At 38.5% G+C, this 14,093-nt stretch overlaps 3 protein-coding genes across 4 annotated transcripts; 1 reads left to right on the forward strand and 2 right to left on the reverse strand.

The window, feature by feature from the left end:
• The first annotated feature begins 3,590 nt into the window (after positions 1–3,590).
• On the forward strand, positions 3,591–5,402 carry LOC18011962 (NADPH:quinone oxidoreductase). The gene is made up of 3 exons (XM_006395330.2): positions 3,591–3,856; positions 3,933–4,124; positions 4,943–5,402. The coding sequence occupies exons 1-3, from the start codon at positions 3,760–3,762 to the stop codon at positions 5,242–5,244; spliced, it is 591 nt and encodes a 196-aa protein (XP_006395392.1). The 5' UTR covers positions 3,591–3,759; the 3' UTR covers positions 5,245–5,402.
• An 815-nt stretch (positions 5,403–6,217) lies between these two features.
• On the reverse strand, positions 6,218–7,439 carry LOC18012090. The gene has a single exon (XM_006395331.2). The coding sequence runs from the start codon at positions 7,273–7,275 to the stop codon at positions 6,481–6,483; it is 795 nt and encodes a 264-aa protein (XP_006395393.1). The 5' UTR covers positions 7,276–7,439; the 3' UTR covers positions 6,218–6,480.
• A 1,259-nt stretch (positions 7,440–8,698) lies between these two features.
• LOC18012091 (probable phospholipid-transporting ATPase 8) lies at positions 8,699–13,973 on the reverse strand. Of its 2 annotated transcripts, XM_024151168.1 has the most exons (12): positions 13,767–13,973; positions 12,990–13,641; positions 11,551–12,905; positions 11,345–11,455; positions 10,980–11,256; positions 10,794–10,882; positions 10,597–10,705; positions 10,275–10,499; positions 10,063–10,188; positions 9,882–9,980; positions 9,607–9,798; positions 8,699–9,530 (listed from the first exon to the last, which is right to left on the reverse strand). In XM_024151168.1, exons 2-12 carry the CDS (start codon positions 13,380–13,382, stop codon positions 8,910–8,912), a joined length of 3,597 nt encoding a protein of 1,198 aa, XP_024006936.1. In that variant the 5' UTR covers positions 13,383–13,641; positions 13,767–13,973; the 3' UTR covers positions 8,699–8,909. The 2 variants fall into 2 exon arrangements, with proteins under 2 accessions (XP_024006936.1, XP_006395394.1); XM_006395332.2 differs by having other exon boundaries at positions 12,990–13,973.
• Positions 13,974–14,093: the final 120 nt, after the last annotated feature.

Below are 14,093 nucleotides of genomic sequence, written 5' to 3' on the forward strand. Positions count from 1 at the left end.
GTTAGCTTTTATTATCCACATCACAAAAGATAGTAGGAGTTGTTTTTGTAAGGGGGCAACTCCTAAACTAGTTGTTGTGATGTAGATAGCTCAACTTGATAAGCTGCCCCCAGAAGATCAAGACTTGCTTTATGGGGGGCTTACATGTTCCTTCCTCTTGTTGTTTATGGTCTTAATTTATTTGATGAATCTAGAGACTATTAGGTGTTGCATTGTGATTTTTAGTGTGGCTTTGTGGAACGACGTGGGACAAGTTAGGCTTCTCCTTCCCTTTATCACGTCTCACAATTAGAATGCTTTTTTAATATGGACTCAAAACCGGATGGACACCTGTCTCCAGCTTCAAAGGGAACTGGTTGCACAGGCTAGCTAGTTTATAGTATTTAGGAGACAGAGAAACAACTAGCTCCTCAATCACCAAGATCATGTCCTTCCATTGACTATTTTCAGACGCATTGACAAGCACATCAGAAACACTATCTCAGCTAGAAGACAAAGAAGGATATTTGATGGTTTTGTAGCTTTGTAGCTTCATTGATTATTCTTTTACCTCGAAATCAAATGTTTCCTTGTAAAAGTTCAAAGTAGTAATTTTAGGGGACTTCCTCTCTCTTCCTTATCCTCTCCCTTCTCTCTTCAAACAAAATAGTAGATCTCGTCCATCTGGTTTGTTTTCCGACGCCGGTGGCTCCCTTAGCACCGGCGCCGGACCTCCTCCTTTAGTTTTGTCTAGTTTCCTGTCTCTCTTTCCTTCAAGGTCCGTCGGAGCTGGTTGATCGGTGAAGAGAGTCTCGGTGGTGGTCCTTGCGCGACGGCGGCGCAGGCTCCACGGGGTCGTGGTGTCTGCGGTGGAGGAGGGGCGTTTCCTCTGTGGCTGCTGCTCCTTTCCTCTTCCGCCTTGTCCTCCTGCCCAGATCTGCTTTTCCCTTTCTTTTTCCAGCGTTTTTCTCTTTTCAGGCGGTTTCCTCGGTGAGCTTCTCTGTCGGTGGTGACGTGCTCGCTGTCTTTAGCGTGGTTGGGTGGTGTTTCCTCTCCTCCCGTTTTGGTCCCTCTCTGCCTCTGGTTGTAAATCGGTGTCCCCTTGGCAGTTGAGTGGTGGCGCCTTTACATGAGTCATCTTCGTCTCCAGCGGCGGCAAATCGGACTTTGAGGACGGGTCCTAAGTCCGGCAAAGGTGTCATTGGTTACTCTTGTCTTGTGTGGCTCAGCGTGGTGGCTCGCGTCTCTCCCACCTTGCGTGGCTCCACCTTCGGTGTCTCCCTGCGATGGCTCAAGGCGGGTGGCTCAGCGGTAGTTTCTTGCAGCTCTTTTGGTGGTGAAGCTCCGGTGCCGTCTTCCATCGGTGTGGCCAGGTTTCTCCGGCAGTGTGTGTTCCCAACCAAGGTGCGGTAGCTTTGCGTTTGTGCTTAAGGTCTCGGCTTGTGTTGGCTCCGGCGTAGTCTGGTGTTGATTGTGGAGCAACTCTAGACGTGAGATGTTGAGGCGCCGATATGTTGTGGCGGCTAGCGTGTAGCTGTGGGGGCTAGTTCTTGAGGAGATTCGTTCTTTTTGGGAATGGCGGTTGGAGGTGACTCTTCAATTGCCCGCTCGGGCTCCTTTGTCGACAGATGCATGTTAGTCCGTTATGGATTTCGGAAATCCTGTTAGTTCTCGGAGAAGCTGTAGGCGTTTTTCCCGGAGGTTTGAGGGCTGGCTTTACGGATGTGATGCTCGTGGCAACAAGGATGAGAATTCTAGCTCTTTTGAACTATGGCAAAAATAGGATGGTCTGCGTTTCGGCGTGTGATTGCTGCTTTCGCGTTTGGTTTTGCTTCGGTTTTCTTTTATTATTTTCGTTAACCGTTTTCTTAGCCTTCGTGTCTGCTATATCTTGGTTGTGGTTTTATTGTCTGTAGTGTTTTTTTTCCGGTTAATCTGTTTTCTTTGTATTCTCCGTAATTCTGTCAAAAACTCGAAAATGGTAATAAAATCTTAACATTTTTACCAAAAAAAAAAAATGTTTCCTTGTTTTTTTTCTTTTGTTTTTTTTTAATCAAAATAACAAATATTTGGTTACACTCTTTGTAAACCTTGCAAGAGTTAGACTCGCTTTTGTAAGGTTCCATCTCTCATTTGATAAATAATATAGACATTTAATGATTGGGTTGAGGTTTTCGACCTCGAGAGGGAAACTTGGGAGTGTTTTTCGGGTTCTTGTAACGAAGAGATGCACGAGAGAACTATTAATAGTCTTGTAGTGAACAAGAATATTGATGTAATGGATCGTTAATTTGAAAAGCATTGTCTATATAATCTTAAGAAAAATAGGTGGAATATGGAAAATTGGTTGAATAATGGATGGAAAGTTGGTTCGTGTGTTATTGATAGGGCTGGACAAAATATCCGTTATATTTGCTTCAATCCGTTATCCGTCTCGATTCGATCCGAAAAATCCGGATATCCATAATTTTATGGAGCAAAGCAAATACTAAAATTCAATATCCGTTAAAAACGGAGCAAATCACAAATACTAAAATAAATTAAAACGGATATCCGCTCTGCTCCGATATAAATATATATGTATATATAGATAGATAATAATTCATATAAAGTGTATAATTATTATATATAAATGTAATTTTTATGAGTTTTTGTTTATAAATTTGATTATTATAAATATTAAAACTTAATAAGTTAAGTAAAATAATATATTTTTAAAGAAAATACTGTCATTTTTAGCTAAATTTTGATTTTTAAAATTTTGATTTTAAATATATTATTATTTAAATATTTTTATGGGGCGGATCGAATATCCGGCAAATATTCAAATTTTTAGCGGATATCCGGAAAACGAATATCCGAATAATTACAGAGCGGATACGGATCAGAAACATGATTATCCGGACGGAGCGGAGCGGATCACGGATATCCTCAAAATCCAGGATATCCGCTCCGCGCCCAGCCTTAGTTATTGACAACATGTTGTACACTTTTAGTAGTGAGAATCGAATTAGCTTTTATGATCCGAGAGCTAGGTTTTGGATATTCTTGAAAGGTGTTGAAGACCTACCCGACATGCGTGGTACTCAAGGTTCTAGAATGGCGAACCATGGCGGGAAGCTTGCGATTTTGTTTATAATCTTAATGATAATATATGGGGGAAACAAAAATCTGGTGTAATGAGATCGCATTAGAAAGGCGAAGATCCAAAAAGAGAGATTTGGGGGAAGATTCTGTGGTCTAATCTTACGTCATATCCTCAATACATTTTCTCTCCTTTTTTACTTTATTTTGAAATAAATTGTGAATTTTTACCAAATGCTGGAAAAATTTTCTTCACAAAAGTTCGGGGGGGGGGGGGGGGCTATACTGTTTCTTAATAAACCCCCAAAAAAGAAATAAAAAGCCTGATTGAGAACAAGTGAAGGATTGATGCCCAAACAAATATAATTACTCAAACGTGAACCATTCCGAGAGTAAATACTGATTGAGACGATTCCGATCACACAATTTCCTTAATTATTATGCGATCTTTAAAAGTCACATTCTCTTACGCTTCTTCTTCTATACACACTACTTTTGATTTATTTACTGGAAGTATTTTTTTTTCTTTTTTTTTTGGGAGTAAAATTTCTAACCTGAATCATTAGTCACTAAACCATAATAATACTCTAATGGATTAAGTGGAATCGTCTTCTCTATCCTTTTCTTCACCTAACCTACTCTAATCACACCCTTCTTCATTGGTCAGCATTTTTGTCAAAACTCTAATCGGAGAAAATGGAGGCAGTGACGGCGATGAAGCCATTGATCAGAGTCGCTGCTCTCTCCGGTTCACTCCGTAAAGGCTCTTTCAACAGTGGTCTCCTCCGGGCCGGTATATTCCTCTTCCCTTACTCTTTGTCAATTTTTTAGAGTTTTGTTTGCTTAAATTCTTGGGTGGATTTTTATAGCGATCGATTTGACGAAGGAGTCGGTGTCGGGGATGCAGATTGAGTATATCGACATTTCTCCGTTGCCGTTGATCAATACCGATCTGGAAACCAACGGGACTTATCCTCCGGCCGTCGAAGCTTTCCGGCAGAAGATTCTTGAAGCCGATAGCATTCTCTTCGCTTCCCCTGAGTACAATTACTCTGTCTCAGGTACTTTTGAAACCCTTTTCTTATTCAATTTGTCTTCATGTGGATTTCACTGCTAAGCTGGATTCTTGTTCGCATTAGTTAAAGTTTGGGTCTAAAAAGTTTCCTTCTTTGAGCTTTGTATTTGATTCAGAGGTGTGAAATGGGATTATAGAGTCAATGGTTACAGAAAGATATGTTCTTTCTTCTTTGTCTTGTTCCTTGGAGATAGTGGTGGTAAGACATGTGAGATCGGATGTCTACAGAGAATGATTGGTTTGTGGAAAGCTTAGGGTTTTTGGTTTGTTCTCATTAGTTGTCTAAAAAAGTGTTCATCTTTGAGCTTTGTATCTGATTCAGAGGTATAAAATGGGATTATAGAGTCAATGGTATATGTTTGCTGCAGAATGATATGTTCTTTCTTCTTTGCCTTGTTCGTTGGAGATAAGACATGTGAATGTGTACAGAGAATGTTTGGTTTGTGGAAAGCTTAGGGTTTTTTGGTTTGTCAAACATCAAGAAGAATCTGATTGGAACCATTGATTTGGGTTAATAGTGTGACTCATGGGACCAACATAAGCTCAAATTGAAAGACTTTCACGAGTTTTACTGTTGTTGGCTTGTCAAATTTTCAATTTTTCTATCTTCATTTCCGAGTTATTATCTATTTGATGCAAGCTCTCTTTCTATGAACCTCGTATACTTGTTGCTTAGTGTTTGAGTACTGTGACATGACTTGTAACCAGTTCAAGATCATGACAAATTTGTTTTCTGCATTGTATGAAACATAAGGATTCAAAACTTTTTTCGATCTCCTGACTCGATCGGTTTTTCTTTACCAGCTCCTCTTAAGAACGCTATCGACTGGGCTTCACGATCACCTAATGTTTGGGCTGACAAACCCGCTGCTGTTATAAGCACCGGAGGAGGATTTGGTGGAGGAAGATCTCAATATCATCTTCGACAAATCGGAGTTTTCCTTGATCTTCATTTCATCAACAAACCAGAGTTTACTCTCAATGCGTTTCAACCACCTCAGAAGTTCGACGCAGAAGGAAACTTGGTCGATGAAGCGGCTAAGGAGAGGTTAAAACAAGTCCTTGTCTCGTTACATGCATTCACTCTGCGACTTCAATGTAAGTAAGCAAAGGCAGATTCTTCATCATTTGTGAGATTGATCGTGTGGTGAAAATAATAATATCAATTGTTATGATAAGAAACAGTGTGGCACGTATAACAGTTATTATTGCTCACTAAACCGTATTGTATATGTATTTACATGATACAAGTATGTTTATTCAACGTGTTATGATTTTTGTTTTTCGTTTCTCCTAAATAATTAGAGGGATAAATTTCAGCATTGGCAATTGGGAAGTGGTCTACGAAGACTAAAATTGGTCTTGGATAATTTTTTCCACCTGATTCTTCTTCAATCCACTTAAGATAAGTTTCCACTTAATTTTGTATGGTCACCAACATTATAACGAGACAAAGAAGTTGACTTTTGAGTCAGAAAGTGGGATTCAATGATTTCAGTTAAAAATGCATGCTTGAGTTCTGTCTCCAAGGACTTTCGAAAGCTACTCAGTAGAAATGGAGTAACTTACAAAGTGAAACTTACTTGTCTACATTTATATTCCATACGATGAAATATGATAAACCGTTGCTTGAAACTACACATCTTTATAATAATGATAATGTAGTCCAATTAGGAATGTGTAACTTAAATGGCTACGGAGTGGGGTATATATAGTATAGTCTATAGTCTATAGATGACCCTAATGGGCCTAGTCTTAATTACGAGACAATTACTTTATCAAGATATTATTCATTCATTCGCAGTTAGTAGGTACTAGCATTTACGAAAACAATGTCCTTTTTATCTAAAGAAATAAAGTTCACTTGTCATTGTATAGTTTATGATGTCCATCTATCAAAGTTTTAATTATTTGTCTTCATTTACATGCGTGTTTGTTGTATCAAAATATCTTCCTCAACGAACATACATCAAATGCATACACACTTAAAAACACGCAACTACTTGCAGCGTTTTTCTATTATTCACATCAAATCTTGCACCCAAATTATATATAAATAAATACACAAAATCATATAAACATGATGAAACTAGGTCATCAAATCTGTCTAAAAACCCAGAAACAGATGTAATTATTTAAAAAATTACCCATCTACATCTGTTACAAGCTATGAGATATATTGTACTTTATTATACGAATGTGAAATCGCATCTTTTCTTCTTCTTTACTTAAAAAAGAAATTTGATTTAAAGAGTAACAAAAAAAAACTTTAAAATTTCTTCGAATAGATCCAAAAGAGAAAAGAGAAGACTTTTATCCATTGTTGTTGTTGGATCAGAAATTCAGAAGGGAGGAAAAGCTTTTCCGTATCGGTTAATGTTGGAGAAAAGTCCAACAAGATCTTGCTTGTACGGTAAATATGATTTTCTCTTGTCTTCTTCCTTGATTGCTTTGTTCCTCAAGTAAAACTTCTCATGTGCAGATACCTTCTCTTTCTCCTTCTTCTTCACCGTCGTCGTCTCCTTGTTCTTCGAAGATTCGTTAATGGAGCTCGGATTCAGGAATTTGAGCGACTGTTTCCCGTCGCTGTTACTTCTCTTTAGCAGATCTCTGATTCGCCACCGTCTCTTCGACCACGACGACGTGGAAGACGATCCAGTCGATTTGCTCTTTCTGCAACCTCCGCTCGGTGACATCTCCGCCGCGGATCTCTCCGGCGTCCATGGACAGTAGATCTCGCTCGGGATCGCGTCGAGCTCATCTTCATCTTCATCTTCCTCCTCATCGTCCGACGACGACGAATACGCCTGTTGCGGCTGCTGCTCCTGATCGTTACGTTCCCGGAGGAACAGATCTTTTAACGGAGTCACAACCGCTTCCGGCGAAACGGAGTCAGGTTCCACGGCGGAGACGAGATTTTGGTCGAAAACCGGGAATACTAATCCACCGTCGCCGGAAGAAGACGACGCGTCACGATCCGATTGGAGAATCGCGAACTCGAATTCTTCGTCTCCTTTGTCCTTGTAATAGTCGTGGCTAACTCGTTCGGCGATCTCGGCGAGTCGATCGCCGGAGTAAGTACTGAAGCTAGGTGAGAAAGACGCCGTGGAGGCGATATAGTCACCGTCTTTCTCCATTATCTGAGAAGCTTTCTCTCTTACTTGTCTTCTAGCTCCGGGATTTACAGTTGACAAACGAAAAGAGCGTGAGAGAGAGAGAGGTTTTCTTTAATGGCGTTTTTTTTGTCTTCTTCTGTAATTGGCCGTATATATAGGAGAAGCGGTTGGGCACATGGAAATGGCAAACTCAGTAATTACTCACTAAAAGCTTAATGTGTGTCATAGCATCAAACTATAAAATAATATCAAGCATCATAACGTGGACTTTCTAGAAGCGTATCCTGCTATTTGATCCAGAAGTTTTGGTGTGTATTTTTTTAATACATTCTAATCAATGTATATATTTCACCTAATAAATTATTATGGTTCAGAAAAAAGTTAGTGACAACAAGACAGTTCCTCTCAAAATATCGACCGAAAGTTTATATTGGAACAAATATTTTAGTGCTATGCTCGGAATTCTATTAATTAATACTTTTGAGTTGATTATGATAAGAATACAGTATTTAGTATTTTGAATTCAAATGGTAATATTAAGCATTGAAAATTTGGCGGGCTCCGTTGATTATCATTCGGAGTCGGACGAAATTTGTAGTTTTTGAATTGGCTATATTTTGAATTTTATATGATCAATACAACGTTTATAACTTATTTGATTGAGAAAGTAAATTGGCAGAATGTTTTTGCTCCCAAAAACTAGTTTGATCAGAACATTTTCAACCATTTATTATTGTACATTTTCTTAAATAGATGGATATTACATATATATTCTCATGATAAACATGGCGACTATATAAGCATTGATCATCGCTTACGCTCTGCTGTTTGAGTAATATTTTTAATTTTATGTCTATTAACTATTGATTTACTTCTTCTATTTTCTACAACAATTATTGAATTTCTTATGTCATGTGTGACTGTGTTTGAATTGAAAAGTTGAATTGTAGCCCAAGCAGCCCATAATAAGGGAATGCATACGTAATTGGTGACAAAGCAAGAAGAATCATGAATCATTGCTGCTGCGTTGCATCAAATCTTATATATAATAATATTGTAATCTTAGCTTCTCGAAAACGAAGGTTCGAAATTGTTTCTTTTTTGTTTCAACTTACTCACGCAAAATATATATAATTGAAAGCAATAAATTCTATCCTGCTATAAGAAATACGATTCACATCACATGGGCACGTATATGTACAATATGTATACGTATAATACTTCTAGATGTCGTTATCACTTTTCTTGACGAAGTCTTTCTTACGAGCAAAGCTATAACTTGGACTTGAATCGCTATCAGAATCAAATCAAAGATCTCTCACATTTATTTTCTCCCACCACTAGACCAAAAATCGTCACACAATATGCGGAATTAAATGTCATAGAGCTTATAATACTTATAATTAATTATTGTTTTGCTTAATTGTCAATATCAAATGCTATTTTTTGCCATATCATTAAGAAGATGTTGTTGACAGAGGAAATAGTATTAATCTCTATAAACTAAACAATTTCTCAAGACAGTCCACCAAGAAACTAAGTAGTCACACTACAATCTACATTTTCACTCTCACATCTCCTGCGTATATTTACAAAAATCAGAAGAAGAAGAAGAAGACAAACAAAACAAAGCTATAAGTTGCGTAAAATACGAATCAATTCCAAGAATCTCTTCTCGATAAATTTGCTTTAAGATGATGCAGAGTAAACTCAACTTGCACCGGAAGCTCACCAGAAACGGCACTCGTCGTCCTCGTCGCAGTCTCTGGCCGTTCCGTTCTCCTCTGTTCAACAATAATATCATGGTACATGGGTCTGAACTTGATCTGAAACGCCCTGTAAGAGAAATAAGGCAAGAGAGCAGAGACCATGACGAGGACAAGAGTGAGCCAACAGAACGGACTCGGTCCCGAGGTCTCGACCAAGACCTGAAACGCTGTCGTGGAGAACGTTGGAGGAAGAGAACCGTAAACGACAAGAAACAGATACCAAAACCCTATGCTTCCCCAAATGAAGCAATGTTGGATCCAAGTGAAGTAGTTTATCGAAATCGCCATTTGGCAATTCACTGTCCATACCACGGAAGAGTACATTGTCACGCCAAGAACAGAGTAATCGACTACTTGGCCATCTTTCTGAAAAGCTTGAGCCGCCATTGTCTTGATCGTGAGGAAGAAAATGATCATCGAGCTTATGATTCCGTTCAACATCCAACCGAGGATCCGTTCCCAGCTGAATAATATGTTCTGTACTCCTTCTTGGTACAGTATCGGATACTGCGAGAAAACAAGAAAATCAAGAACCGGAAAGTGATTCTTGTTCTTGATCGAGAGAGAGAAAGAATGTTTTTACCTTGAGACAAAGGCGAGCAGAGACGTCTTGATCAAAGACTCCAAGAGCAATGACGGGAAGTGAAGTGAAGAAGACGTTGTAGCACGACATGTACCAATCGTTATAAGCCGGTTTTCCGGAGAAAGATGCATAAGCTTCGTACCAAAACAGTGTGAATCCGAATGTGAGATTCTTGTAGAAGAAGTAGCATATCTGAATTTCACAAAAAAATACAAAATCACTAATAAAGAACAACAAACTTCAACCTAATAAGTTCAGTTCTTAAAGCTTGTTACCATAATTGCTATTCTTCTATAACACCAATGGCCGTGAACAAGCAACAAACGTTCCAGAAACCGAAACTGAGCAATCGCAAAATCACTAGCCATCACTGCCTGTCAACAGAAAACTTCAGAGTTCTAATTCTGATGATCATTTCTTATAGTAAATTGAAGAAGAGATAAGAAAATCTGTAACCTGCATTCCTTCGGCACCACTTATACCGACTCCAATATCAGCTTCCTGAAGCATTCCAACATCATTTGCGCCATCTCCAATGGCCAGTGTTGTTCTACCTGTCCCGCTTTTTACCAATCTTGTAACCTAACAAATATATATATTCTAGGTCTCTCAAATCAGATTACTAAGACAAGTGAAAACAGAATGTAAAGTGGTGACATGAATCTTACGAGAGCCTTTTGTTTTGGGGAAGACCGGCAACATATAACAGAATTACATCGAATCGCAAGTTCCAAGAACTCTTTCTCCAGCTTCTTGTCTAATGCAAAAGTTAAAGACTTTCCATCAATCACTAAACCAAACGTTTCCGGATTTTCATTAGCTGAATTGCCCGTTGCTGCAAAAGTTTGTGACATTCCTTCTCGTAACTGTTTTTTAATACTCTGAAAAGAAGCCTATTTAACAAACGAACAAAACAAATTCTCATCATTTTCCAAAAAATTAGAGTGTTAAAAATCACGGAAACAAAAAAACAAGAAAAAAACAAACTACCTTAGCAACAGCATCTTTGTCTCCTTGTTTTTCTAATGCTTCAACGTCAGGTGAATCTAGAGTTATCAAAATCTTTTTCATGCCTTCTCTTAAGAGACTACAAGCATATCTGTCAACAACATCACAGCTTTTAACATTTTTACTTTTTACAGAAAACAAATGATAATCAAGAAAAGATATAAGATGTCTATGAATACCCGATATTTATTGCAGTTTCTGTCTTGTCGCCAGTTAAAACCCATATCTTGACCCCAGCTTGAGATAACTTGTCAATACAATCAGGAACCTTTATAACAAGAGAAAAAAAAAGAAAAAAAGAAAAGTAAGTCTAAAAAGAATCATATCTTTCTCCATCTTTATCAGAACTTTTTGGTTCTACTTACACCCTTCTGTAGTTTATCTTCCACTGCAGTAGAGCCAAGAAGAATCAAATCCTTCTCAATATTATCAGCAGCTGCATCAATCAAAGCATCTCTATCTTCACTGACCAAAGTTTTGGCTTTCAGAAACTCCTCTTCCCATATTCTGTACTCGTCTTCATCAACTTCTCTGTATGTAATCACCAAAGTTCTTAAACCTGCCTCTGCATACCTCTTGATGTGTTCTTTTGTCTCTCTCTCATTTTGGCGTCCGTGTTTAGCAAGTCTTTCAAACATTACACTGAAACACATGACAGAATAAGATATTTCCACTGATAAATATAGGATTACTTTAAGATTTGCCTCCACATAGAAAAAAAAGTAATAACCTGTCTGCGCCTTTTGAAAGCAACAATAACTGGTTTTCCGGATTTCGCACAATCACCGACATTCTTTTGCGTGAACTGCTGAACTCTAGGACATGAAGAAGCTCATATACTCTGAACATTAAAAAAAAAAAAAAAGAATCTGATAACTTCAGAAATGTTGTGTTCTCATGTTAGCCAATAAGAAAGAATCCACACGCTTTGTTTACCTGTCAACTTTCTCACCGGTCATGTGGTCAATTTCATGCAAGGAGATATTAGTCTGAGACCTTTCAAAGAATTCAAATCCAAGCTCTCGAGAAGCTATGACAAAAGCAGCTTCATCAGGAGACTCAGCTTCATATGTGATCTCTCTAGTATCACTGTTTACATCAGGAACAGCAGTGTGGCAAATAGCCAACACCCTAAAAAACTTCTGTATCAGTTCTGCATTTGGTTGATTAATCCATTCCCCATCAACTATTCTCTCATCCCAGAAGTTAAAGCCTTTAACCGACTTAGTCGAGCTCGCTTTTATCTCCTTGATAGATAAAGAATCATCATTATCAGCTTCTTCTTGAGGTCTCATCATACCCTTTTGCTTTCTCAAGGCCATTTCAACTTCCGTCATACCACGACCATAAGCAGTTCCAGCAATCGAACATTTCACAAACTCCATTGAGTTGCAAGTCAGAGTACCTGTTTTATCCGACAGAATCGTGTCGACTTGACCAAGCTCTTCATTGAGATTAGACGTCCTTGCACGAGCAGGCCTGTCTGTTTCCTCGTGGTACATCTCTTGGTCTTGGTTGATGAATATACTCTGCAAGACCTTCACAACCTCAATCGACACGTATAACGAGATCGGTATTAAGTAACCGTATAGCATCAGAGCGGTCAAGAAATGAAAGAAAGCAGCAAGAACCGCTCTCTGTGGCTCATAAAAGACAGTAGTCTCATCTGGTCTAAGATACCATCGAGTTAGCTTCCCATCATCACTGAGATCTCTTCTTGTTATAATCCCAAAGAACACAGAACCAGTAAACGATATCACAATCAAGATACTGAAGAGGATGTAAATGATCTTGTCCATTTTTTTCTCAATCTTGCTCCTCTTTGAAGGAGGATCAGTAGCATTCTGCATCACCTTGGTGTCATGACCAGTGAAAACAACCACGCCATGGATGTAATCAGTGTTTTTCAGCTTCGAGTCTCTCAAGAGCATCTGCTGAGGAGAGAGAGGATATTGTTTCCCTTGGAATTGAAGTGTTCCTACAAAGGAATAGAGATGCTCATTAGGATCCTCACATTTGATCACACCCCTGAAGTTCTTGATTGACTCTTCATCGGATGTTATCTCCAAGGCGTGCTTTAGCTTCAGATTAGTCTCCCCGTCTAGGTTCATGGTTTCAACATAACAGATTCCATCTTCATAGCTAGACGAAAGAAGAAGAAGATCAGCTGGAAAGTAATCATCTTTATGAACCTTCACAATATCACCAACTCTGAGATTTTTCCACTTCGTTTCTCCAAATGTGCCGTTTTTACCAAAAACTTGGACTTTCCTATTGTTAGCTTCAATGTCCTATTACGCAAAGAACCATCATAAGAAAATCAAGATCCTAGTCTAAACCATCTTATGCCAAAATGAAAGAATAAAAAGCCATACTTGTTTCCTTCTCCTCCAATCTTCAACTCCTTCTTTGACCATTGTGGCACCGATCACAAACAAGAGCGGTGCAAGAACACTCGGGGCGGTGTAAGGAGCCAAAGGGCTAAAGGAAACGAAAGCGACAACGAGGAAATATATATTTGCAACTCTTCTAAACTGCTCAAACAAGGACTTTGGGATGAAATTAGCAGCTGTGTACTTGGTGGTTGACACATAATTCCCTTTGTAATTAAGCTCAAGAGCCTCGGGAGTATCGGGATCATTACAGAACACAACTCTTGAGTAACCTCTTGACCCAATATGAGAATGATCTTCTCCAGAGGAAGGCTTAAAACACTTGAACGAATACAATTTACTCAAACGCACCCCTTTTCTCCTCTCTCCAGCCATCTTCTTAAAAATAAAAATTCTTCCTTTATAAAGACAGAGCTTTTCAAGAAATCAAGGATGATTTCTCTCTGTTTTCTCAAATCCACAAGAAGAATTAGAGGAGATTTCGTTCTCAACACGAAAAAAAGCAACCATTTTTTTTTCTCGGAGAAAGTCCACAGCTACTTAAACACAGATTTCAAACTAAAATCATGAATCACCAACCAGATCACGAATCCAAAACCACCAAATGTAGTAGCTGAGGAGAATCAGGTGGAATCTAATTAAGAGAACAAAAATTCCAAAATCACGGATAAGGAAATCGAGAAGCTGCACTAAACAGTAACTATCAGTTCAATTAAAAAAAGGAAAAAAAAAAAAACATTTGTCTGAAAGATTCCTTACTTGGTCCCAAGTGTTCCCAAAGATCTAATTCCTTACAGATAGAGAGAGAGAGACGAAAGAGAGAAAGAAACTCTAAAATAGTAAAAGAAAGCAAAGATCCTAAAGACTAAAGAGAAAGAGTGTGTGCTTAGCTCCGATCGCTACTCAACTTTGCCTCTTTCGTAAGTAAACGACAGCAGAGAGAACGACGAGTCAAGACCATTTCCCAAATTTTCTTTTTTGTTTTATTTCATTTTTCTTCTAACATTTTCCAATCTTTATCTTTATTTTTATTTTCATTTTTCTGTTTTAATTTTTTCCTCTGTTTGTGTTTTTGTTCTTTCCCCG

The sequence above is a fragment of the Eutrema salsugineum genome, unplaced genomic scaffold (genome assembly GCF_000478725.1).
Source record: "Eutrema salsugineum unplaced genomic scaffold, Eutsalg1_0 scaffold_6, whole genome shotgun sequence".
NCBI lineage: Eukaryota > Viridiplantae > Streptophyta > Magnoliopsida > Brassicales > Brassicaceae > Eutrema > Eutrema salsugineum.

Bases quoted from the DNA above. Each gene is read 5' to 3' on its own strand.
- LOC18011962 (XM_006395330.2), top strand. From the start codon at position 3,760: ATGGAGGCAGTGACGGCGATGAAGCCATTGATCAGAGTCGCTGCTCTC. The intron at 3,857-3,932 runs GTATATTCCTCT...GGATTTTTATAG, and splicing joins CAGTGGTCTCCTCCGGGCCG to CGATCGATTTGACGAAGGAG. The intron at 4,125-4,942 runs GTACTTTTGAAA...TTTCTTTACCAG, and splicing joins GTACAATTACTCTGTCTCAG to CTCCTCTTAAGAACGCTATC.
- LOC18012091 (XM_024151168.1), bottom strand. From the start codon at position 13,382: ATGGCTGGAGAGAGGAGAAAAGGGGTGCGTTTGAGTAAATTGTATTCG. The intron at 11,456-11,550 runs GTAAACAAAGCG...TTTAATGTTCAG, and splicing joins ACCGGTGAGAAAGTTGACAG to AGTATATGAGCTTCTTCATG. The intron at 10,883-10,979 runs GTAAGTAGAACC...CTTGTTATAAAG, and splicing joins AAGATAAACTACAGAAGGGT to GTTCCTGATTGTATTGACAA.
- LOC18012090 (XM_006395331.2), bottom strand. From the start codon at position 7,275: ATGGAGAAAGACGGTGACTATATCGCCTCCACGGCGTCTTTCTCACCT.